This window comes from Melospiza georgiana, chromosome 4, assembly GCF_028018845.1.
Source record: "Melospiza georgiana isolate bMelGeo1 chromosome 4, bMelGeo1.pri, whole genome shotgun sequence".
NCBI classification, from domain to species: domain Eukaryota; kingdom Metazoa; phylum Chordata; class Aves; order Passeriformes; family Passerellidae; genus Melospiza; species Melospiza georgiana.
Genome location: NC_080433.1, coordinates 35,072,732 through 35,098,181, shown reverse-complemented (window position 1 = coordinate 35,098,181; position 25,450 = coordinate 35,072,732). Strand labels below are relative to the sequence as shown.

At 35.1% G+C, this 25,450-nt stretch overlaps 1 protein-coding gene across 2 annotated transcripts in view; it reads left to right on the top strand.

Annotated features, from left to right (window-relative positions):
* SCYL2 (SCY1 like pseudokinase 2) overlaps window positions 1-25,150 on the top strand; it is a 30,428-nt gene extending 5,278 nt beyond the window's left edge. Inside the window, exons 3-19 of one of the 2 annotated variants that reach the window (XM_058022503.1) lie at window positions 2,770-2,927; window positions 6,790-6,934; window positions 7,569-7,718; window positions 8,335-8,556; window positions 9,393-9,509; window positions 10,854-10,979; window positions 12,434-12,610; window positions 15,774-15,785; window positions 15,918-16,040; window positions 17,369-17,482; window positions 17,929-18,061; window positions 19,805-19,923; window positions 20,521-20,621; window positions 21,170-21,236; window positions 21,360-21,446; window positions 22,549-22,668; window positions 23,254-25,150. In XM_058022503.1, coding sequence (XP_057878486.1) covers window positions 2,770-2,927; window positions 6,790-6,934; window positions 7,569-7,718; window positions 8,335-8,556; window positions 9,393-9,509; window positions 10,854-10,979; window positions 12,434-12,610; window positions 15,774-15,785; window positions 15,918-16,040; window positions 17,369-17,482; window positions 17,929-18,061; window positions 19,805-19,923; window positions 20,521-20,621; window positions 21,170-21,236; window positions 21,360-21,446; window positions 22,549-22,668; window positions 23,254-23,904 — 2,622 coding nt within the window. In that variant the 3' untranslated portion in view covers window positions 23,905-25,150. The remainder of the gene's footprint in view (window positions 1-2,769; window positions 2,928-6,789; window positions 6,935-7,568; window positions 7,719-8,334; window positions 8,557-9,392; window positions 9,510-10,853; window positions 10,980-12,433; window positions 12,611-15,773; window positions 15,786-15,917; window positions 16,041-17,368; window positions 17,483-17,928; window positions 18,062-19,804; window positions 19,924-20,520; window positions 20,622-21,169; window positions 21,237-21,359; window positions 21,447-22,548; window positions 22,669-23,253) is intronic. The other variant, XM_058022504.1, reaches the window with a different exon arrangement.
* The last annotated feature ends 300 nt before the right edge of the window (window positions 25,151-25,450 follow it).

The window sequence follows — 25,450 nt, the reverse complement described above, 5'->3', positions numbered from 1 at the left end:
GATATGTTTTATACAATCTATGTGCCCAGTAAGCATTTGACCTGTAGCAGGTATATATCCTTAAGGTCTAGAGAGTTACAGCAAGTTTCTTTCACTGTATAGTTGACAGAGTATATGTAACTAGTTTCCTGTCAATCACCTTTTTCAAGCCTTGAATGGGTGTTCTGACCAATACTTTTACAGAGTTTTAGTTCAGGTGCTCCATGTGGTCCTGCAATATATCTGTAAACCCTGACTAACATCCGTGCAGTTGCATGCCATCATTAGTAATTAAAAATACAGCAGCAGTTGTACTGCGTGGAATTTTAGATGGCTGGTCTTCTGACATGCAGTTCCCATTAAGTATTAATATTACCAGTTAGGTAACACCATGTCAACATTCACTTTGCCATTGCAAAACAAATGGTGCAGCAATACAGGCTTATGGTATGTTGTATTGCAATATATGTTCTTTAACATTTTTTATTTCCCTCCCATGTACCTTCTGAATGTTCTTTGGGCTGGCTGTCATTTTCAAGGTGATAGCAGTCACTTTTGTGAAGTTGCACATATTTGCTGTATTACAAGTGTGTATATCTTAGGTTGAAGCTACAAGGTTTTTTTGCAGTGTGTATTGTAATCAGACAAGTAGGATGTAAGACCTTGTTGTTGTCGCTTTACCACAACACAGTAATTTAAGTCTTATAAGTCTAATAGACTTAATAGTTTAAGTCATTGTAGCCAGATGAAACAACTAAATTTGAAGGTTTTAATGTTACAGCAGTAGATCCCTGAAATCTTTGTTTTCAGGATTATTTTTGTTCCTGTTTTGAGTCAGTGGACAAATATTCCATCTCTGGTGACAGTAAATATCTATAACTTTATTCTTCTTTTCCGAGTTCTGCCTGGTTCCTGCCTTGCTCCTTTTCTAGGATTTCTGAATGTTTATCTGTTATTATTTTTTTAATGTACCTTGTCTTTTCTTGCTTACTGTGTAGGTGACTTAGTAACAACCTAACAGAATGTGTGGAAATTACTTACCTGTGTGCATATGTTTGTCTGGTGCTATTTCATAGCTGATCTACTGCTGTTTGTCTGAAAGATTTATGAGTCACTCTGGTTATATATAGGTGTATAATTTCACAGTATGTATTACAGCTCATCTTAGATATAACTTAGACTTTATGCACTTACACTTTTTTTTTTGGCACAATGTGGCACTTGTCCTTCTGCTTAGAAAGTGCAGTCATAAATAGATAGGGTAAGGTCACAAAGCACTTGCCAGCTCAGTTGTAAAGCTAGCAGAAATCAGAAGGTAAGTCCCAACAACAAGGCTACAGACAGTCAATAGGGTCCTAATGGCCTTGAGTCAGCTGGTTAAGGATCTGAAGCACAAATTGTGTTCTCTGCTGCCAGGTGCAGGGAATTATGAGTTTAAACAAACCATGCAGGATTGCAGCAAGCACCAATAGAACTTACTTAGACCCATCAGAAAATATTCAAACCATAGGTGATTTAAATACTTTCTGATTCTTTTCACTTGTCGTCAAACAGAAGTTTTTTCATAAGTGCAGTCTTAGTTTGAAATTTTGTTATTGTTCATGTACTGCTCAGTGCATTTCTTCCATCCCCTGTTATTGCTCTTCTCTGCCTTGTGTAAATGTTTGATCCATCACACATAAAAGCTGGAGCAGGGAGCAGATATGGATAGAGGCAGGAAACAGGTAGGAAAAGTGTACTTAGTTGAGTTAGTTACAAGTATTCACCTGCTAAGGGCTTAATGAAAATAGCTAAAAATCAATTTTTTGTGTATTGGGCTGAATTTCATATTTTAGATAGCCTATTTCTGAAAGTTTATAGGGTTTTATTTAATTAATAATGAAGTTGTTCATGTGAGATTTTAATTAGAGTAATGATTATAAAATGTGCAATAAAAGAGCATTGAGTTCCTCTTGGGACTGCAAACTGTATTTTCATATTATTTTCTACTGCTTTCTAACCTTTATTATTATTCATAATGCTGTTGTAGCAGCATATAAAAGTCTGTTTCATGATGAAAGGTTTTAATTTCTTGTTTTCATCAGTTGATAAATTTCGACGTTAACGACTTCCCAGATGCTGATGTAATCTAATTTTTTATTTTATATCGACCTCTATAATTTCAAAGTTTCATACAGATTTCTTAATTTTCTCCTGCTCCGGTTGCAGAAGTTGGAGAGGATTTCTCTGTTCTTAATGTTTTTGGTTTTTTCACATCTTTAAGCATTACAGAATTCTTAGTGTTTTATCATGTGAATGGTCTGATCAGATTAATAGACTACTGTGACTCCTTTGTCAGATTGTACTGGTTTGGAGCAGAACACTAAGACAGGACTTGATTTAATAAAGCAACACTTGATATATACTCAGAATATTTTAACTGTTCATAGTAGATATAAATGCTTTGATCTACTTAAAATCAGGCTGATTTCTGACTGTGGATCTGCTGCTTTGTCACTGTGTAGGTAGGGGTTATAGTTTACTCATTACAATAAGGTACTAATGTTCCTTTATACAATAAAGGAACATTAGTACCTGAATTCAAAATGTCTGTTTCAGGATTTATCTACAGTAAGGTCTTCCATGAAAGGTCTTCCATGACTGGGACTAAGAAAGAACAAGTCAGTTTCTTTGGTTATTGTATTGCTGGGATTGTACTGTTGATTGAAAAACCACATTTGTATATAATTGTGTGTAGGCTTAGATTTTGGCTGTGTTATATACTGAGAGAATTCTGTTGCTTATTTTCAGGAAGTGGCTGTTTTTGTCTTTGATAAGAAGCTAATAGACAAGTACCAAAAATTTGAAAAAGATCAGATTATTGATTCGTTAAAACGAGGTGTTCAACAGCTAACTAGGCTTCGACACCCTAGACTACTTACTGTACAGCATCCATTAGAAGAGTCCAGGTAAGCCGTAGTAAAGTAGAGAACAGTTACTTTTAATCATTGTTTTGGTAGTGGATGTAAACTGTCTGGAACATTCAATACATACATTTGATCAGATTCAAGTTTAGTGTATTTATTCATATGACAAGGTATTCACCCTATCCCCATATTCCTCGCCCCCCACCACAGAATGCAGTTTGGATGTGAATCAAATTAATAATCTATTGCTTGATTTTAGTCCAGTTGCAGCTGTAAGGCTACACATGACCATTACAGCATGAAAATTTGGTGCTTTAATTGATTTTGCTTTCAAAGAATTCTCTTAAAATAGTTTTCTCTCAAAAACTTTTTCATACATTTTGTTCCGTGTATTACATGTATGTAGTACATGTGAGATTAGAGATTTTTGATAAATTGTATGTGTTGTAACTAAATATGTGTTGAAAAGGCCTTCAGGTGCCCATCAAGAAAGACAAAATTCAGCATGTTCTTCTAGTGCTTATTTGATTTATGAAAGGTTGGTCACTAGGAACAATAACTGGTTGTCTTACAGATTTATTGTTCAGCTGTAGGGATTACAGCACACTAAAATCTAACAGAAAATCAAGCTTTTATGTTAAAATAGGAAGCTGATCCTGGTAATACCAAAGAAGATCATGGAGGTTTTAGGGTTTTTTCCCCAAAGAGGAAGGGGGTTGGACTAGATGATTTCCAGAAGTGATCCTATCCTAGGTAGCCTGATAAAGATTCATTCTATAATGTCCTTCCTTTCTGTGTTGACTTTTTCCAAATGCTTTCTAGAAGCTGAGAATACTGTAGGACTGCTTCATCTTTGCAATGCCTGCTCTGAGACAGGTTTATTGGATTGCACTTACATATTCATATCTATCTTTCCTCCAGTGCTAAACACATTTCACATTAACAGGGGCTCAAAGCTGCTATAGCACCTGTGATCTAGGATATCCCTTACAATGGCCAAAAGAAAATCAGGTAGCTGAAGACAGCTCTCAGTACTCTACAACAGTAAATAAACTATTACATGCTGAATGGCCTAGAGTCATCTCAAATTATAGTGTATGCAAGTGAATCCCAGAGTATACCTCTGCCTTCTTCCTAAAATTGTCACAGCTTTCCAGTTGACTCAGCAGCTTTCCCCCTGAACTTTGCCTTTCAGAAGAAAACACCCAGATTGATACCTTTAAGAAAGCTTTGGTGGTGGTCTTGTGAGGTATTTAAACCTTTTGAGTAAAAGTAACAGTGTAGTCACATCAGAGTTGTTTGTGAGTCTTTAGTAATGCCTTACCTCTTGCTTCTGCTGTCTTTGTTTCCATACTCAGCACACTCAGCTGCTGGTAGAAACGCCAGAAGCACAAAACCTGTACAGTTGCTGTTACTGGTGTAACAGTTTTTGGAGAAGATTAATAAAATAAAGGTTTATGTAGAATATATGTGTGTCTAACCTTGTGCAAGCATGCTGTAAGATTGCTTTAGGATTTCAGGTCTTTGCAGAGTGTCTGTTCTTGAAGAAATCTCTCATGGGTGTTCTAGCTAGACTGTACCTGATCTTTCTTTTTCTTCCTTTTTTCTTCTTTTGTGTTTACCCAAAGTAGCGTACAGTTGTAATGAACTGCTTGCAGGTCACCCATTATATTCCTCCCTTATGATGCAAATAGATACTTGATGCACCTGGAGGGCTGAAGTAGATATAGAAAGAAAGGCCATACCTTTCTGACTCTAGTGTGTAGATAGTTTTTCTGCTATTAATAGAATGTTTCTACTAGAAATTATTGGTATCCAACATAGTTATATTAAATATAAATGTACGTATTACATATAATGATTTAAAACCTCTTAACATGCATTTATTTGAGTAACTCCTTATTTATACTGAATATGTAATATGAGTATGTTTATTTACAAACGGTCTTGAATTACATTAACAGCACTGGAAAGCATTATTAATTTATATTTAGCTTGTTATTGAAGAAAAGGATAAAAAAACAAATTGTGGGTTTACTCATAATATCATTCCTACCCTTTAAAAATAGTAGTAGTGTGAATTGGCCCTTATAATTTACTAGACATTGCATTTGTTACATTGTTCCCCTGTAGAAAGCATATGTATTTTTAGCTGTCACTTTTTATTTTTAAAATGTTTTTATCTTACTATTCTGACTTTCATGCTGATATTATTCAGGAAACTGTTAAGGCAGCTGCCTTATATGGCAGACATCACCTTCTGCAAAATTCTACTATTTAATTAGATTTACTGCATCCCTCCAATACTGTGCAATACTGTGGCTTGGGCCCTTTTTAAAATTACCTCCTAAAGTAAAAAATAAACAGCCATATTTTTATTCCCTCAAACCAGCAGTAATCAGAGAGTTTGTTATGAAAACCATGGAATAACTGTTCCCTTGGTATTTTCATCTGTGCCTTAACCAGTACTAAATGGATAAGCTCTATGGTAAAGCTGAAGTCAGACTGAAAAGAAAGTACTTTGTCATTCTATGTTCTCATTTTGAGTTGTGTTTGTGACAGAAACAAGTTTTATAACCCTAGCCATATTAATAGAAACATGAAAGGTATGTAATTATCAGAATGGGAGGGAGGAAACCAAGCAAAAAAATTGTGTCAGGTTGGCTGACACTTAGCATTCAAAGTATTTTACTTTTCACTTATTTTTCTTCTAGAGAGGCAGTAGATAAAACTAAAGTCTGGATGGATAGTAAGAGGTTTGCATGTTACAGTGGCCTTATTTTACTTCAAAGGTCAAGCTTGTTAATAATTGAAATACTAAAAAAATATGTGGTAGTTTCATGCTGAGACGTGTCTTCTGATGTTTTTATGGAGTGATAAAAAAGTTAGGCTCTGTCTTCTTGCCCAGAACTTTAGATTAAAAAAATATCTTTGTTACTGTTTTTTGGTTTCTGTTTTCTGTGTCCATACTGATGCAGTATTTAGTGTTCTCATGAATTAATGATCCTTAAAGCAAGTATGTGTGCTACCATCCATGTAGTGCTTTCTCAAAAGAATCCCTTTAAAGCAATTAAGGAGTGAATTGCAATGGCTCTCCAGGATCTCCACTGCTATGCAGAGCAGTGTGAAGAATGTGGATGTAAAGAATGACTCTCTCTGTGTTGCATGGAGCTTGGGAAATTGAGACATTTATTGGTTTCCAATATATAGGACCAATTCTGAAATTTTGACAGTGTTACAACCAGTCCTTATGTATGGAAGTTTGCTTCTTCTGTTTTCAAAAACAATTGACACAAAAATGCATAAGCAAGACCATTAATTTTTCATGAAGAAAAGAAAATCAGTAAAATAATTAGAGAACAGTCACTTCACATGCAAACTGCTGTTCATGTAACAAGTGTATTTGTCTTTGTAGGTCTTCTCTGTCAGTTGTCAAAGTAAAAGAATATTCAGGTGCTCCCTTATATTAATTTAGTTTCTGATCATTGTCTGACCTCATTAAGTACTGCTTCAGTCAGGGATGTGTTGGTTTAAGGCATAGGTAGAAGTCTGATTTTACAAATTTTAATAGCCATAAGAATTAGTTGATGAATTTGTCCTGGATCAGGACAAGGAAAGCATTATTTAAAAAAAAATAATTATGAGGCATTGTGTGAATCATTAGTGATTTATATGAATGTTAGAGAATAAAATATCCTAATTCTAGTAATTTTTTAAACTTCAGGCATTTATGTGTTTCTCTTTAGTATAATATTAAAAGAATTCAAAACCTGAAATATAATGTGGCTTTTGGTAGCACCAGGTGCTTTGGCAATATAGTTGATATTTGTATGGTTCTTTATTTGCAGTCAAGAGATATATTACATTTATGTACAAGAAATTTTTTAATGCATTTCCTATACAGGGATTGCTTGGCATTTTGTACAGAACCAGTCTGTGCAAGTTTAGCTAATGTTCTTGGCAGCTGGGACAACCTACCTTCTCCTTTACCATCAGACATTAAAGAATACAAACTTTATGACGTGGAGACCAAATATGGTTTGCTTCAGGTATGGTACAGGTTGTCTTTATAATTTTTTTCTTCTTTTAATATTAATGATTTTTTTTAATGAAGTCAGTACACTGCCAAAGTTTTGTCTGCCTATATAAATCAAGTAATAGTGATGTGAGGTAATAGTGCCCTGATCTCTCTAAGTGTAAAAGAGGATAAACACTAGAAGCTCTAAGGTGCTACACTTTTTTTTATTGTTCTGACATGTAAAATAGAAACTTCAGTTCATTTTTATTTACCATGTAAATGTCTATGCTACAACTGTCTCTGTGAATCTTTCCTTTACGTTCTGTGAAGAACCATTAGCTCCCAAGGGTTTTTTTGATGAATATATTGACCAGCTTCATAAAGCATTTTTGTTCTTCTGAGATGGTGTGGCCTGAGAGGAGAGGGGAATGCACCACCACACTTATGCTGTGATAGTTAATTAACACTAGTAATCTCACCTGTTGATTACCCATCTGTGTTTAATTTCCTTCATGCATAATTTTTAAGGCATAGACTAAAATATGAAAAATTGTTTCTTAGTTAACTAAGGAATTTAACTGTGACCATAAGAACAGAATTTTGTAAATGTCTTACAGAATGTTTGGGGAAATATTTAACCTGAAATAATGATCTTTTATGAACAGGTTTCTGAAGGTTTGTCATTTTTGCATAGCAGTGTCAAAATGGTCCATGGAAATATTACTCCTGAAAATATAATCTTGAATAAGAGTGGAGCATGGAAAATAATGGGCTTTGATTTTTGTATCCAATCAACAAATCCATCTGAACAGGAGGTAGGAATCTTTATCTTTATCATCATTCAGTTTCAAATTCAGGTCTTTGCCTGAAACCAGTTTCATGATTTTGCATTCCAGTACATAGCCATTTATTTAATATTCACCTCTGTATTTTGTTGGCCAGAAGTTAGAACATATGGCACAGGTCTGGATTGAAGTGCTGCATTTGGTAGTCTCAGAAAAAGAGCCTGAGTGAGCTCAGTGGGGTCACAGTAGACTAGTGCTGGTTTCAAACAGAGGCTGGAGCCTGTGCCACTTCTGCTCCCCTTTATGTTGGATGACTTGCAAGCCTAACTTAGTGTGTTCCACTTACTCAGTGCCTGGCTGCTACCTTTGAAAATTAATTCCATCATATCTAATGTTTCCTCATTACAGCAGTGCTTTGATTTTACATTACACTTCCCAGCTCTAATATTCAGATAAAACTGCATCAGGGAATCACTCTAAGCTAGACAGAGAATCTTTACAGTTTTGCTTTACTGTGTTGCTGTTTGATTCATAATTGAATTTGAGTGGCTTAATTATTTTTCACTGCTTGAATTTCTTTTTGAAAACGGTCTTTAAAAATCCTTGATAAATGTACTTTGTTTTGCTTCTCATACTTCTCTTGTAGCCAAAGTTCCCTTGTAAGGAATGGGATCCAAACTTGCCATCCTTGTGTCTTCCAAATCCTGAGTATCTGGCGCCAGAATATATTCTCTCTGTGAGCTGTGAGACAGCCAGTGATATGTACTCTCTGGGAGCTGTTATGTATGCGGTGTTTAATAAAGGGAAGCCAATTTTTGAGGTCAACAAGCAAGATATTTATAAAAGCTTTAGTAGACAGCTGGACCAGGTATTTGTTCTTTTTATGGTTATTGTTTATTGATTTTCATATTTGAAAAGTTACTACTGTAAAATAGATTTGAATATTGAGAACACTATCAGTGCTCCAACATAAACCATCTGACAATGGTATCTTACCCTGCATAAATATAACAAGGAAAAACATCATAGCAAAATATGAGAAATAAAAATATGTTTAGAGGAGGTTACATGTACCAACTTTATAAACTAAAAATTGCATTTTTCACCTAATTTCTCGGTAAACCTGTTGAATGTGGTTTTGTGAAATAATGCTTACCTGTTGGGATGAACAGTATGAAACACCTGGCAGCAAATTACCTGTGTAGGACCACTGTAGAGGGCTGGGTTTAGAGTGATTTGATCACTTGACATGGCAGTTGGTGTCCACTTAGCTATCACCATTTCACATTCTTTGTGGACTGTGAGAATTAACAGAGGACAGCATCACAGTTAATTGGATCAGCTGACATAATGTCTGCTCATATGCAGGTTTCCTTTGTTGTAAGTGCTTTGGGTGCCCACTGCCACACAGTGTGTACTGTGTTTTAATGTGTATAGACAACACCTCAGATAATGACATTTGCCTGTTTAAAATATCGTGTTTGTGTTCTCTGATAACCTGAACTACAGCGGGAAGTTTTAAAAACAGAGATGGGACCTGAAACAGGTAGGCTCTTGGGAAACAGAGGAGACTGTGAGCAAGAAGAGAGGGATATCAAATGCATGGATAGAGAAACCATCAAGAGAACAAATGTTGTATATTGGAAGTAGTTACATGCAGAGTTTTCTGACTTCATGGTGTTCATGCTTGAATTACTTCCACAGCTGAGCCGTTTAAGCTCCAGTACTCTTGAGAACATACCCGAGGAGGTGCGTGAGCACGTAAAGCTCCTCCTAAACGTAGCTCCAGCAGTCAGACCAGACGCTGATCAAATGACTAAGGTCAGTCCATGGAAAATACAGCAGCCATAGGAAAGAGAGAAATTACTGTTTGATTTCTAGAGCTATTTTGAAGTGTTTTCTGTGAAGCATTTTATTTGAAATGTTAAGTATTTTTTAACCATTTAGATGTAATGCTAGTTGATGGCAAAAGTTATCCTTTTGCTGACATTTATTTATAGGGAAAAAGTGGGTGCTGAGGCAGAATTTAGAAAATTATTCAATTATTCAAAAATTATTCAATGCAACACTGTTTTATTCCTTTCCATTCAATTGGAATTCTTTCAGTGCTATGATTTTATACAATTCAATCTTTAAAATTATATTGGAAGGATTGGAAAGTGAGGAAATGATAAAGGGCAGTAAACATAAAGATTAACTTTTGGCTTATGATTTTTGGTATATTCTTAAGTGTGCAGAATAATAAAGTATATTCAGAAATTGTTCACCCTAACAAAGCAAAATTTAATTGCAAGTAGGATTTAATGTAAATTTTAATAAGGCAAAACTGTTGCTCCATTCTCCTATATGAAAGTAGCATTGTTTTTCCCTTGTCTTATGCTCCATTTTCTCCAATCTGATAGCTTTTCAGGTTCCTGCTTATAGTTTTGTTTTGCTAAAGGATTTTATTATTTTGCTGTGGTGTAAAAAGATGGTATGCAGAGATAGGAATCAGTGATTTAACTGTTGAAGAAAACAGTGGGTGAAGAAGGGAGAAGGGAGCAGGTGATGGTTTTGTGCACGTATATGCTGAAAGATGAGAGTGAGGGAATTGGTAGATATTTCTTAGGTATCAGCTCAATTTTCTGAAGGACTACAACAAACAAATCTGTGAGGGGTTGTATTAAGCAGTATGGTTTTATAACGATGTTGAGTCTCTTTTACCACATCTGCACACTGAATTATAGGGTAGAGATATCAGAGTTTCCAGGGTTTCTGGAGTTTCCAGGGGTGGGAGCCCAGATGTAGGTCATCCTGTGTTGTAATATAATATAATACAATACAGCATAATTATTCCTAGAAGAATATTTAATCAAAGTTTTTATTTTACATTACATTTTTTGTAAGCCCCTTACTGTATATGAAATAATGTTTTAACTTAGATACACGTAACATGCATGAGTTTTGAAAAATGCTAGGAAAATTCTGTCTTAATAATCAACCTGTATCTGAGTATTTTACTACTAATGTAAAAATTTAATTTTCTAATTGTTAGTTGCAGACATGTCATTGTAAAGGCTTACTGTCATGCATTGAAAGGGTAGGTAGATGATAATATTTTGGAATAATTGTAGCAGTGTCAGTGTTGTCCCCCTCAAGATCAAAACCTTTTAATCTTATTTTTAGATACCATTCTTTGATGATGTAGGAGCAATGACACTTCAGTATTTTGATTCATTATTTCAAAGGGATAACCTGCAGAAATCACAATTCTTTAAAGGACTACCAAAAGTTCTGCCAAAACTACCTAAGGTATGTCTGAATGATGTCTTGTAATAGCAAGTTTGAAAATATATGAACATCTGTTAGCATTTTGGCACTGGAATGCTGGACATTCTGTAGCATTGTACCATAATAGACTGCCGTGAGACTGTCAGAATAAAGTAGAAGGAAATAAAGGGAGATTAGAATCTGCTTATTCTGGAGGTATTCCTCAGCAATCAATAATACTTTAAATGGAAAATGGCAAATAGGCCAAATTAGGAACCATCATTTGCATGTCCTGTTGTAGTTCATCCCAGTTTGAAAGGGAGTTGTCTTCTCTCTGCTTAAAGGCTTTCCCTGTGTTTCAGATGCCATCATTGCTCTTTGAAGCCAATTTGCCACCTTTTTTTCCTATAAGATTGCTTCAAGTTTTTTCATAGCAAGGCAGTACTTTAATGTTGAATGATGCAAAGCTTCCTTCCCTTAGAAGACTAAGTGCTTTCCTGTGCTGGCAGCGCTCAGAAATCTCAAAGGCAAATGCCTGTCATTACATATTTCTCCTGTGCAGTGTTAAGCAATATGTCTAGACTGGCTCTCTTTCCTTTTGTGGTATACCTTAATTTATATAAGCCATAATGCATATGTGATAGAAAAGTAGTTTAATACATAGTAGAATAACTGAGCTTCTCAACCAGTGCATTTAATTTCTGTATTTTTAGTTCTGTTTTGCACTACACAGTGCAACACTTAGACTCCACAGTCAATACTCTATTATTTTTAATTTAGTAATTTTTTTGGTTGATCAGAAATGGTAGGTGCTTTGAATTTGGAAATAAGTGGCATGTATTTCACCTAACTTTAGACAGCCACTGATTAATCAAATAATCTTTAGGGCATTCTTTTTATATTTTTTTTCTGTCTTGAAAGTATATTTTATGAGGGAAATGACTACGCCCTTGAACCATATATTTCTTTTTATTGACTTCAAGAGCATTTAAGGATGTCTAACGCTACAGTAGACATCCACAGTTTTAATAGCTGTTTCATCAGCAGAATCCTAGTTAGGGAATGTGTCTGGAGTTTTGCAGGAAGGTATAGTAGGATTATGTGTTTGTTCAGTGAATGATGGGGTTCAGAAACAAAAAATTACTAATTTGGAGGGTTTATAGGGTATTTTTAAGGGTCTTCTTAGGGTATTTTTAAGAAAGCATATGGAGCATGATTATCATAACTCATGTGTGGCTCAAAGTCATATTTCCTGTACCATTAATTGCTTTTTGTTGATCTTCACACTTGTTAATTTTGAGTGCAAACAGAAAATTAAACAGAGTAGCACAGTGTAAATTAACTACAGTGTACTCTGCCAATAAGTGATCAGAACTAAAAATTATCTCTCTACGTTTTTGTAAATACCAGGCTAATACAAAAGCTGCTGAACTGGCACAATGGTAACTTACTGCAGTGCAGTACATGATTCATACTTGGGGATTTTTTCCTTTTAGCGTGTTATAATTCAGCGAATTTTGCCTTGCTTGACTTCTGAATTTGTGAATCCGGATATGGTACCCTTTGTCTTGCCTAATGTTCTCTTAATTGCTGAGGAGTGCACCAAAGAAGAATATATCAAACTCATTCTACCTGATCTTGGTCCTGTTTTTAAGCAGCAAGAACCAATCCAGGTATGTTAATATTATTCATATTACAATTTTTGCATTTGTTTTTGTTTTCCCTGAAAAAATGACTAATTGTTCTATTTCCCTTTTCCAGCTTCACATGCATTGCCCAGTCTGCTCTGTAGTTGTCTTGATTCATTCAAAATAGATTTTTCCAGGATATTCTCAAAGCCTCTACCTTTGCTTGTTTATATGAGTTCTGAGGGTATATTGCATTTATAGATGAGATGAGATTTGCAAAAAAGATTTCATTTACCACTTGGTTTTGGTTGATTGTAGGAGATATATTTCTATGCATGTTAACACATATCTTGGCAATCTGAGCAGGATTGTACGGTGCAGTTTGCATATATTCTACCAGTAGATGAACCTGGGGATTTTTGAGTTGGGTTTTTCTTCTATCCAGTTTGCTGACGTTGGGATCATGGGGTGGAAAAATTGTAGCATTGACACTCTCTAAGAAGTGCTCTTTAACAGTAGCATTTGTTTGAGGACTGTGCAAAAATTTTTGAAATTAATTTCATTTTTGTTTGGCAAATGTAATGGGTAAGTAAAATATGCTGTTTTCTGTGCTGATTAAATGTATAACATTAAGACATAGTCGTTACTGTAAAGGAGCAAAAATTTGCATCCTTTTGTCATCACCCTGATGATTCCTGAGAAATCTGTCATAAAGTAGGGCATTGTGCCTCCACAGATGAGAGACAGTTATGCATTCCTTCTAGCTCACTCCTGTGTGCCATTATTTATCTGCAGAGTACTGAAAGGGCAAGGTAAACATAGCAGACCTTTGATTTCTGGGTTTCAGAAAACCGGACCAGAGAAGTGTCATTACACTGTGGAGGCAGGGAAGGAGGCAGCTGTCTGAGAATACCTCAGGAAATTTGTACGACTTAATGCTGTTTATACTTTGTACTCTGAAGCTTTATGTTAGTTCTTTTGTCTTGAAAAAAGTCAATGTTTAACTAACCAAAAGCCAGTGAACATCTCATTTGTGCTGTGTTATCCTAAAAGGTAAATCTGTGTTCTGTTGCCTTTAGCATTAGATTTGTGACATAATCCTTGCTGCAAATGTTTGTAGCAAAGTTACATCTGGAGCATAATGGACCCAAAAGCTGGTTTGTATTTTGAGACATGAAGGAAGCAAAATACAAACTTGGAGTCAACTCATAAAGATAGGTCTTTGCAAAGCTTTTCTGTGACTATCTAGACACTATTCTTATGCTGGTATTTTTAATGCAAAGTACTGCATGGCTTATTCAACTATTATTTCTATGGTCTTTTTAGTATGGCAAAGTTGAAGTAATCTATGTCATGTTTTCAAAGTTAATATATCAGGAATTCTGGAGAAAATTACAGAGGTTCAGAATGCCAGAGGATTGTCACACCTGGAAATCTATCTTTGTACAAGGCAGAAATGTCTGGTTTCTGTGTGCTTCTAACTCCTGGAGAAGGGCATTCAGGGAAGATGCCAGTGTTTCTTCCAAACACTCTTTCAAGATGTTACAGATTTGTATGAGGGGCCTGTTGCTTGACTTTAGTAGGATATTCAAATTAGGAAATGAATGCATCATAGGAAAGCTGCTCTAATTCAATATGAAGAAGGTCAGGTAGTGTTCACAATGTCTTTTTGTAAGGGAATTCATAATATGAAAATGGAATATATAGATGAACTTATTCTTGTTGTTAGTGTGGAGTAATGTGTGCTGTATGTTAACATCTTGGCTTACTTTGACATAGCTTCCCAGACAAACCCTTAGTTTGTATCTACTGGATTCCATAGGCAGCATAGGATGTGCTGTAAATTCATTTTCTAATTCACTGCTCAGAAGTGGTCCCTGACAAGTACTGGGTCCTGCATTAATGAATGATGCATTGTTACTTAGAGTGCAGCTGCTGTTAATTGCTAATTAAATGGTGTGTGTGAATCAGTACCTTCTTAATTTTTACCTAAATAGATAAAAAGTATCAAATAGAATCCTAGAAGCTTAAACATAGAAACTGTAATTCCACATTACATGGTTAGGGTTGTTAGAGAAGAGCAGGTGTTAAGAGAACACGTAAGGCTTAAAAACTCAAGTTTAGGACAAAGATTATGTATTGAAGAAAACCATAAAATTTAGCTTTAAAACTGGTCTCATCCATTTCACCCTGATTACATCAGAATCAATGTTCATGGAACAAATGAATGATTTTTTATGTGTGTGTCTGCAATTTGGGAAATTATACATTTCCAACAAGAAAACACATATTAGCTGCACTATAAAAATCTATTTTTCTTCTCTGTAAAGAGAAGGTGGAATAAATAAAAGGAGAAAATTTGCAATGGGGTCTTGCTACATTTCTGTTTCTACACTTCAATGCTTCTGTTTATTTGACATAGAAGCATTGATTACCATGTATTTTTAGACAAAAATGTAAGTGTTCCTATAAAATACTTGGCTTTTTGTTATAAATGTGATACTTTTAAACATAATTTATCCATCAGTTTATCCAAATAGTTTAACCTATTTTCTGAAAGGAGTTCTGCTATCAATGGATGCTCAGTGTCCCCTCTAGCACCTGTCCAAGTTGTAATATTAATCTTACGAGTTACACAGTGCTCTGTATTTGAGACTGAGCTGGCTGAGTGATTTAGAATACTGTTTAACCTTTAGATGGCTAATCTTAAGCAAGATGCATATGTGCTATTCTAGTTTTTAATGCAATGTGAATATTTTATTTGAGGTTTTTTTTAATTTTAGGATACACAATTTCCATGTTAAATAGAATAAAGGCTTATTTGTCCATCTAGTAGACATAATATTGTTTTTATTATGTCCCTATTTTGATTTTAGACACATGAAATACAGCTTATATATGTGGAGTTGTGGTCAAGTGCTTTGAAGACAGAATTTGAGTTACAGTTTTTTGGAAGTTTGGCTTCAGTAACAGTGATGTGTGTATAAAAATTTTCCAGGGATGTATATTAACAAAAGACCATAAAGAGAAACAAGTTCTTGTATTTACAAGTTCTTGTAAGTAGAAACAAGAACTCCTTACTGAGTTATTATAATTTCTTATTTCTTATAAGAATCAGTCTAGAACATGCATATTTTGTTTGATTTGTATTTGCTGCTTTTAAAATGCAATAACATGTCAAAGTGTTTTTTGTCTTCCATGCCTTCAGGCAAGCAACATGGTAAGTGATCATATTTCTTGAGTTATAAGAAAACTTCTCAAGTTTTTTTGATATGATACAACACACTTTAAATTGTAAATATATCCTTTGCAGTTAAAACTTTTGGCTTCTGAATTGTCTTTCTTTGAATAGATATTGTTAATCTTCCTGCAAAAAATGGACTTGCTTCTAACCAAAACTCCACCGGATGAAATAAAGAACAGCGTTCTACCGATGGTTTATAGAGCCTTGGAAGCACCTTCAATTCAGATCCAGGTATAGTAGTTGCAGCCTTTATTTAAAACTTTCTTTTTTCCTCATTCAGCTGACATGCCAACTTTTTGTATACTCATACAAAAAGTTTTGTAAAAACTTGTTTTGTAAAAAAGTGTTTACTTAAAAAAAAAAAGATAAAACTGTATAATATGCCCGAATGTTGAAAGAGATGAATGCTTTATTAAAGAATAGTTATTTCTATTAAAGTAAAATTTAGTTTCCTTGTTTTCCAGGAAGGTAACCACTTGACTGTTGTTCTAATGCTCTTATCTTAGATTCCTACTAGCCACCATAGCAGGAAGTAGGATATGCATTTATATTTCTCTGCCTGTGCAGCAGAAACCATGCAGGCATGCATGCCTGTACCAGTCAGTGAGAGGTGGCTGATTCTGAGCTCCTGCTGGTGAGAACATCTGTGCTGACAGTTACCTCAGGAGACCTGATGTGCTGTAAAGTCATATTAATCTGCATTCTGGTGACATTTTTTAATATATCCATGATTTTTTTTTCTCCTTAGCTTTCTCTACCTTTCTAAGGTTCTTCTGGGGATTTTTTTTTTAATCATTCAACTGCAATTAACTTCCAGTTACCCAAAAACGTTCAGAAATGGGAGATAATAAAACAAAATATTTCTGAAAGGTGGTTTTGGATAATCAGATGTGACTTTGCCTTTGCAAAGCTTTGTAATATTAGGGGCAAAGGTTTTTGTTTCTATATATCTGTCATGAGTTTCTTTCTGCATCAGTACTTTGGTTACTGACGTATTTACTTACAACATATACTTAGTATTACTGTCTCTTTTTTTTGAGATTGGACTGAAATTATGTGTTTATTTTTTTCTGTTGCTAAAGGATGGTTAGTCCTGACATGATCTTTTATCATTTAGTCTATCATTTTACTGCGGTATTATTGTTAATGTATTGATATGATTTATCAAATTGATAAATCAAGAGATTGGTAAGATTGGTGAGAGATTGGTAAGAGATTGGTAGTTTGGTGTAGTAATAGCTGGGTTTTATCTAAAGGAGCCTCATGAAAATGCAAGGTATTCTTGCTGTTTAAATATTATGAATTTATGAATGCTCTTTTTTCTAAAATCCATTTTTGAAGATTCTGTAAACATGCCATGATGCTTTATTATTATAGCTATTTTTAAGTAGGTGTGATAGATTAAGGGTAGCTTAGTTGAAAAGATTTCCTTAAATATTTCCTTAGGAGGAAAGCCTAAGAAGACATTTCAGACTAACTGATACTGAGTAATATTAGTACTAATTTTATAATAAATATGCATGTTTCTTTTTAAACTTGTGTGGTTTTGTTTTTTTTAGGAGCTTTGCCTAAACATAATTCCCACGTTTGCCAATTTAATAGATTACCCATCAATGAAAAATTCATTAATTCCAAGAATTAAAAATGCATGTTTGCAAACTTCTTCTCTTGCTGTGAGTATCATAGTAATGTTCTCTAGTGTTCAGAAAATGTTGTAACTTTTAATTACTTTGGGTTTACCATGTTGTGTCTTTAAAGAAAAGCCAATCCTTGTGTTCTGATTTCTTACTGAACTTTTTTAAAAAAACTTCTTAAAAGTGCAAAAGCATCATTTCTTTGCTCTAACAATTTTTAAAGTTGTTAACAATTTACTGTGTGGGTAATAGTCTAAAAATGACTGAAGTGAGTTCCACAGTAATACACATTGACAATGTTTGTCATGCAGAAAAGCTAAGTTTTTGTGAGCATAAAAACGAGCATTTTTCTTTCATGATACAAAAGCGTTTTTTAACTTGTCTTGAATTTTTCAGTACAAAGATTATCTTACTAGTTTTGTAAATTTGTTTTGGTTTTTTTCCTATAAATAAAGACTTTGTTTAATTCTTATCGTACTTCACAGGTCCGGGTAAACTCACTGGTGTGTTTGGGCAAGATTTTGGAGTACTTGGATAAATGGTTTGTGCTTGATGATATTTTACCTTTTCTACAACAAATTCCATCAAAGGAACCTGCGGTGCTCATGGGAATTTTAGGTAACTAGTACTTCCAGCTTTCTCTTTTGTGCTTTGATATTGTAAATCTGAGAGTTTTCTGTGTTACCACTGAACATGTTTACATAGTGTATCCCTAAAATGACTATTAAAACCTTTCTGGTTCTTGAGTATGTCCCTGTTCAGTTACCTTATGTATGACATTTGAGCACTAGTACATATATTTTTAGTCTTCAGGGCCCGGTGCAGTTCTGAGTACTCACTGCAGTTCTTGGGCTGTGACACTTACATGGACTGGGTGCTCCACAGAGTCAGAGGGGCTGTTTACTTCAGAAGAATATATGAACTGTCATCTTTCAGATGCTGGAGCTTTTGACATGTTACTGTTGCCTTCTTTTACCTCTCTTGCATAGCAGATGCTGTAAATGGTGGTGTACAAATCTGCTGTTCCTTACTGCAGGTTTTGTTAGACTCATTTTGTTGGATATTTAGGGACACAGTTGTGCCTGTGGGCAGAAGTGGAACACAGTCTGGGTGAGGTCTCCCAAAATGACTAACAAAACCAAATGGTTTGGTACTGCTGGGAGGGGATACCTCACTCCCATTTGAGCTTTCCTACTGCCACTTGGTGCTTGCCTTTCACTGGGTGTGTGATTTTAGCAAATTGAATGGGCTTAAGGAGTCCAGATGACCAGAGCCACTGCCAAGGAAGAGTTGTGACTCTTGGCCAAGTGTGGAAGACAGTGACTCTTTCCCCTCCTGACACCAAAGTTGTGTAGACCAGTTGTAACAGCTGAGCTGCACTGCCTCATTAAACACTGTACTCATATGTGATGGCAGCACTATTTTATTTGCTCAAAAGAGCAAGAAGGCATCTTGTCTGTACTGATCTAAAGCTGCCTGTTTCCCTTAACCCTTGCAGCTTTGATTTTTACTTGCTATCTAAGAATAAGGGACTCTATTTTTTACTTTAGTTCTGTTAATTCTGAATTCTACTCAGGTACAATGAGTAAGTGAATCCTGGTTTGGAAATTATGGGCTGAAATCAGCAGGCTCTCCTTTCTTCCAGAATCATAATACAGTCCTTCACTGTCTTTGTCTTGGTGACAGCTCTGTTCTACTACCATAGAAAGTGAGAAAAGCTGCTGTGTCTTTTACGCTAGTATGTTCAGTGTTTGCCACCAGAACCTGGACTATTTAAGCAGTTTCTTCCTGTCAGAAACTCTACAGAACTTAACACTTGGTCTCTCATGCCTGCCAGGATTTTTTTTCCAGTGAATTTGAAACAGATAAAGATTATGCATGAGTTCTGATACTATGTGTAACAGTCCAAAACTTCTAATTAACAGTTTTTGTAAAAAAACCGTCAGAGACCAGGATGATAGTTAATCCTAGCTACTTGTAGTGAGCAGGAGAGAACATGTCCTTAGTTGATGCAGCTTGTTTTCTCAAGTGGCAGTGTGTCAGTTTGTGGCAAATTGCTTGCACATCATCTATTCAGAGCTGCATATTCTCAGATAATTGGCCAGAACAATACATTCACTAATATTAGGTTTCATAGCTGCAAAGTATGTCTTTGGACATGTTATTGTTCTGAAGTGTAGCAAAGCCTCTTGTTTGTTGTGGATCAGTACTTAGCCTTTAAGATCTCTTGGTCACGTTTGTCCCTGCTTGCACACAAACACAGTGCTTGCTCAGAAGATCAATACATATATGAGTGTGCTGCTTCGAGTTTGTTCACATTGTTTACTAAACAATTTCTCCTACTTTGATGTTCTGTGTCAGGTATTTACAAATGTACATTTACTCACAAGAAGTTGGGAATTACCAAAGAACAGCTTGCAGGAAAAGTATTGCCCCATCTGATTCCTCTTAGTATTGAGAACAATCTTAATCTCAATCAGGTAGGAGCACAACTGTTTTGCATGCTTTTCCTTGACAATTATCTGAGAACAAATTTAAACTGTTGTCATAAATTCATTCATTACTGCATGTCTGTGTCTATTGTGAAAATAAGCAATAGAAAAACCCTTCCAATTTTACTGTATTTCTGTGTTTGAAGCTTGTTATTTTTAGTCTATTTAACTGATCTGGTGTAAAATTTCAAAATTATTACTGTCACCTTCCAAATACCCTGCAAAAGCAGTTAGCTACTAACATAATAAGTATTAAAATAAAATGCTGTGATGCTATGAAATATTGGGAAAGGGAATAATAGGATGGTTTGTTTGTTTGAAAATGAATCTGGTAATACTCATGTAGAGGTTTTGTCTGCATTAGCCCATTTCAGTTTTTTTAGTGGCATGTATTTTTCCGTGTTTCACTATGCACTCTGCTTGTAATTTGCTAATGCACGAGAATGAAGGTGGAGTATAAATTATTTAAAAGTCTACACTATCTTACATTGTGTATTATGGGTTTATGAGGTATTACCTGCTAAGTTACACCTATCTGAATTCCATCACTGCAAAATCCAAACTACTTATGTATTTCTTTTCCAGTTCAATTCTTTTATTTGTGTTATAAGAGATATGCTCAATAGATTGGAAGCAGAGCATAAAACAAAACTTGAGCAACTTCATGTCATGCAAGAGCAACAGAAGTAAGTGTTAATGTTTTGTGTTGGAGAAGTAGTCATTTTTTGGCAAATGTTAGAGAACTAGCCATAGCAATAAAAAAATCAGATAATTCTAAGTTCAGTAGTTGAGAATTATCTCAAATAAGCACAGTTGGCAGAAGATCCACTTCTGTGTGCTAAGCTGCTTTCCTGTACTTGCTGAGAAATAAACCATATCAGAGAAACATAAACATTGCAGCCTTTTAGAAGGCTGGGATATTTTGAAGTACTTGGAGCTATTTTATGGAGCCTGATATGAGGTGAGATTTCTAAGGCAAAATAATTTGGGATACCTGAAGTCTGGATCACCCTCCTCAAAGGGAGAAATGAAGACCATGGGAGATTATTAGGAGGTGTTTGCTACTTCTCAAAGGAACATTTGCCAGTCTCCTGAAGGCATTATATAAAAGTGGTTGCTCTCAGTGCAATTGTTTGGTATTATTTAAATGCAGAAGAATGATCTGCATTGTTAGATTGATGCTATGGATGTGATTGCAAAGTTGTCTTGTTGTAATATACTCTGCACTGTGTAGATCCTTGGACATTGCCAACCAAATGAGTGGGGCTGAAGAGGCAAGATCTAGTGGTACAGGCAATCAGGTAAGTAACAACATGTAACTTACTCATAGAACATTGAAATCTAAAACCACTTAGTTGATATTTACATAGCCTTAAATTGCACTCTTTCACATAATGAAATTTCTTTTCTTTGAACTTAAACAGATTGACAAGGTATTTAATAATGGAACTGACCTTCTCACTAGTGGATCTGATAGTAAAGAGAATGAGATGTCATCAATACAGAGAAAGGTGTGCTCTGCTTTTTTTTTTTTTTTAATTCTTTTTTTTCCATCTGTCTAATCCAAAGCTGATAGGGTTTCAGAAAAAGAGTGTGTAAATAGGTACAATATTTAAAGCTTTAGTAGAAAAACTGCTTTATATGGTCACATGAGAAGGTCCATGAAAAACGTTCAGATCATATCCTTCAATTTACATGTAAGCCTTTCCTTGAATTTATGTTTGAATGAAGTAGGCAGCAATTAGGATTATAAATTTGTGGTCATTTTCTTTCTCCTTAACTATAGATTTAAATGAAACTGAAACTTCACCACTGGATATAGGTAGGAAAAGCAAAATAGGGATCCTTATGATAAAATGACAAAGAGAAATGAAGATAAAGTGTAGAATTTTAAGTAGTAGTAGAGACTAACTTTTACTGTACCTTTCAAAGTTAAGTGAAAACAGTCAATATGTGGTTAAATACAAAAAGTAAAGGAAAAATGTAGCATAATATAAAATATAAGCAGTAATACAGTAAACATAAGCTTTAAGTATTGTAAAATTCTTTTTGTACTAATTATAGAAATAGCTGCCCAGAATCTATGTTTTATCATTTTTTTTCTAGTTATCTGAATGCTTGCATTAAAGTAAGGGGGAATGATTTAATTATTTCATCCTTCAGTAGTATTAGCAAAAGTGGAGTTAAAATCCTCAAAATACTGTTGAGCAGTTTTAGAATGAAATTCCCTTTTCAACTCCACAGCCAATATTAGGTTTCACTGAATTTCTAGATCAAGTTAGTAACCATATAAAAACAAAAACTGTAAAGAACACTTTTTCTTACGCCCAATATTAAGGAAACAAAGCTAAAGTGGCTTTGCTGAAATATGTCTTTTATTTGAGATCTGGCCAAATTTCTCATTATGCTGCTCTTAATATTATATTTATTTGCTTGAAGTACTTTCTAGCAATATGGTAAATATAATAGTAGATTTCACTTATTGCCTTTCTCTTTTGTGTAAATAATTGATTTACCACAGATTATTAAAACAGCAGTGCTAGGATGAAATAAAAATATGAATGTCAGAATAAGCGTTTTTTGCAACTTACTACCCGTACTTTCCCTTTAAAGGCCTCACTTACTCTGGAAGAGAAGCAGAAGTTAGCTAAAGAACAAGAACAGGCACAGAAACTGAAAAGCCAGCAACCTCTTAAGCCCCAAGCAACTACAGTGACACCTCCAGTGAAGCAGGTGAGAGAGAACAAACAACTGCATTGTTTCCATTGGAGCTCTGATGCTTTTTCAAGGGCTGTATGCATTTAGCATATTTTTCCTCCTGTGAGTCACTCAACGGCACAGCTGAGAAAAGCTAAATTGAATTTTCATGTGCCTTCTATTTGCATAATTAGCAATATTTCCACTTTTCAAAATGCTAGGGTTTCCAAGGGTGTCATTATTATAGGAAGGTCATAGTACTAGATAAGGAAAAAGGACATACTAAAAAAGGTTTTTCTCTGAAGAGTTTCTTAAGGAAATATATAAGATTTGGGGATAGGAATGGGGCATTTAAGCAGTCACAGTAGTGCTTTGTGTGGAGTCTTAGATGTCAAATTAAAATTGCATAACAATTAGTTTTAAGTAGCAAAGAACACAAATACTGTAATTTCTCTTGTGTATTTCATGCGCATTTGTGCACATTTTGTGCACAATTCTGTGCGATGAATTCTAATTTGTGAAAAATTAATTTTCCCCGGGTCTGCAGGGGAAACAATAAAATACTGTTGCTAGAGTGTCTGTACAGGAAAAACATTTAACTGCATTTTATGTATTTTGCAGACAAAAGACTTGACAGATACCTTGATAGATAATATGGCATCTTTGACCAGCCGTCCTATCAACCAAGCTCAAGTTGCATCTTCAAACAGCTTCTCTTCCATTCCTTCTATGGGTGTTGGGATGGGATTTTCATCACCCATTGACAACACAAAGAGAAATATGACAAATGGACTAAACACAAACATGGGGTTTCAGACTGCTGGATTCACCATGGGAGCCGGTCTTGCCACTCAGAATTTCTTCAGTGGTCCAAGTGCAACAGGAGCAACCAAGATGAACATGGTACCACCTGCCAATATGCCAAATTACAGTCCTATGAATGCTGCATCTGCAGTCTCTCCACTGACGCAACAAAACAGACCCCCAGACATGTCTGCTTTAGATAATCTTTTTGGTCCTCAAAAACCCAAAGTTAGCATGAAGCAGTTGGCTCAACAGAAATCAAGCCAGTGGGTCAATCAGTTTGTGCCACCTTCAGGGTCCCCGAATGCGAGCAATACAGCCTTGGGACCTCAGATGAACATGCTAGCACAGCCAGGCTTTGGCATACAGGGTAATCCTTTCTTTTCCCCTCAGAACTTTGCACAACCAGCAAACACAATGACAAATAGCAGCTCAGCTAGCAATGACTTAAAAGATCTTTTTGGGTAAAATGTTTTGTTTTCTTCCTTCAAAGATTGGTGAAATTTGGATCATGGGTAAGCTGATTAACATCTTGTTTTTATTAATAAAAGCATGACTTGGGGAAACTTTCAACCCAGCAAAGTAGAGACTTCTGGGCAGGAAAAAAGGCTGATGTTTCATTCACCTGGTACTGCAGTGGAATTGTGAGTGCAAAGTCATCTTACATGCTAAAGATTTCCTGTCTCTTTACCAACATGAGAGTGCTGAAGGTAGGATGTGTATATTCATCTGAAAAAGAAGTATATTGAAATTATTCAGAGCTGAACTCAGTCAAGTCCAATGAAATTCCCTACAAAATTTTGTTTAAGTTCAGCAAAAATACTTATGGGGTATAATGCTGCTATTGGATGCAAACCTGGAGAATTACTCATGTTGCCTGAATTTGTCACAAGCTGTCATTTTGTCCTATGACAGTTTGCAAAAAGAAAATTCTTCAGCTGACCTAAAAATTTTGATAGCCAAATTATACAGAGAGCACTCTAACCCATAACTAAGGGCGAGACTAAGAAGGGAGCATATTTTGACTTTCTTGTCTCATGTAAGCCAATGTAATGAATGTGGTAGTAAGATCTAACAAGATTCATCAGGCATAAGAAGTTGTTCTAAAACTTGGTTCAAGTTTGGGACAGAGGAAGAACACTGCTTCAAAGGTCATGCTGGTTTACAATCTCTTTTATAATGCCAGATCCTTGTTGCAAGCCCCATAGCAAAAGCAACATACCACTTAAGCAGGATTTTAAAATACATGTGGTGATTTCATCACATTTACTGTATATTCTATTGTTTTGGCTAGTATGATGCTGCTTCTAACTGATGTGAAAAAACCCTGTAGTTATGAAACCTCAAAAAATGAATGTAAATGTAAAATTCATGTTGACTGCCCCAACTGTGTAACTAAACACATGTCACATAGTTACACAGAAATATCTTGAATTAATTAATTTGTGGCTCAATTGAGACAATGAAAAAGGATCACCTTATACAATTTGCACAGGATTTTATGAAAAAGCAGACTGCCATAAATTGCCTTGACTAAGAGTGAACTATTTCATTTTACTTTTGATTTAAATCAAGTCCTTATGAAGGATAGATTGACATGAAGTGATTTCTCAAATACGGATTTGTAAGCTCTAGAGTGTATGATAAATACACAGGTATTTCAGATCCTTTTTATTGTATTACGCTAAATTCAATAAAGGTCTCCAGAAATCCACATAGTGGTTTCTTCTGCTTCCAGAAGGTGTATGTTCAGCTTGCCCATGGTGGAATCTCTGCTCTGTCAGATACTACTGTTGAGTTTTAACTTCTTTTTCCCTAAGAATTTCAAGAGCTTTCTTACCTAGAATTTTGCAGACTATAAATGGTTATTTTGAGAAGGAAAGAACTAGTTACCTTTTTTATGGAAAGCCTACTTGCTTTATTTTTCAAAGCCTTTCACTGAAGAAACTCTTCTTTCATTTGCTGCTTAAGAAACCAAAGGGCCTTATGCTGTAAATATGACTTGTATTTTGTT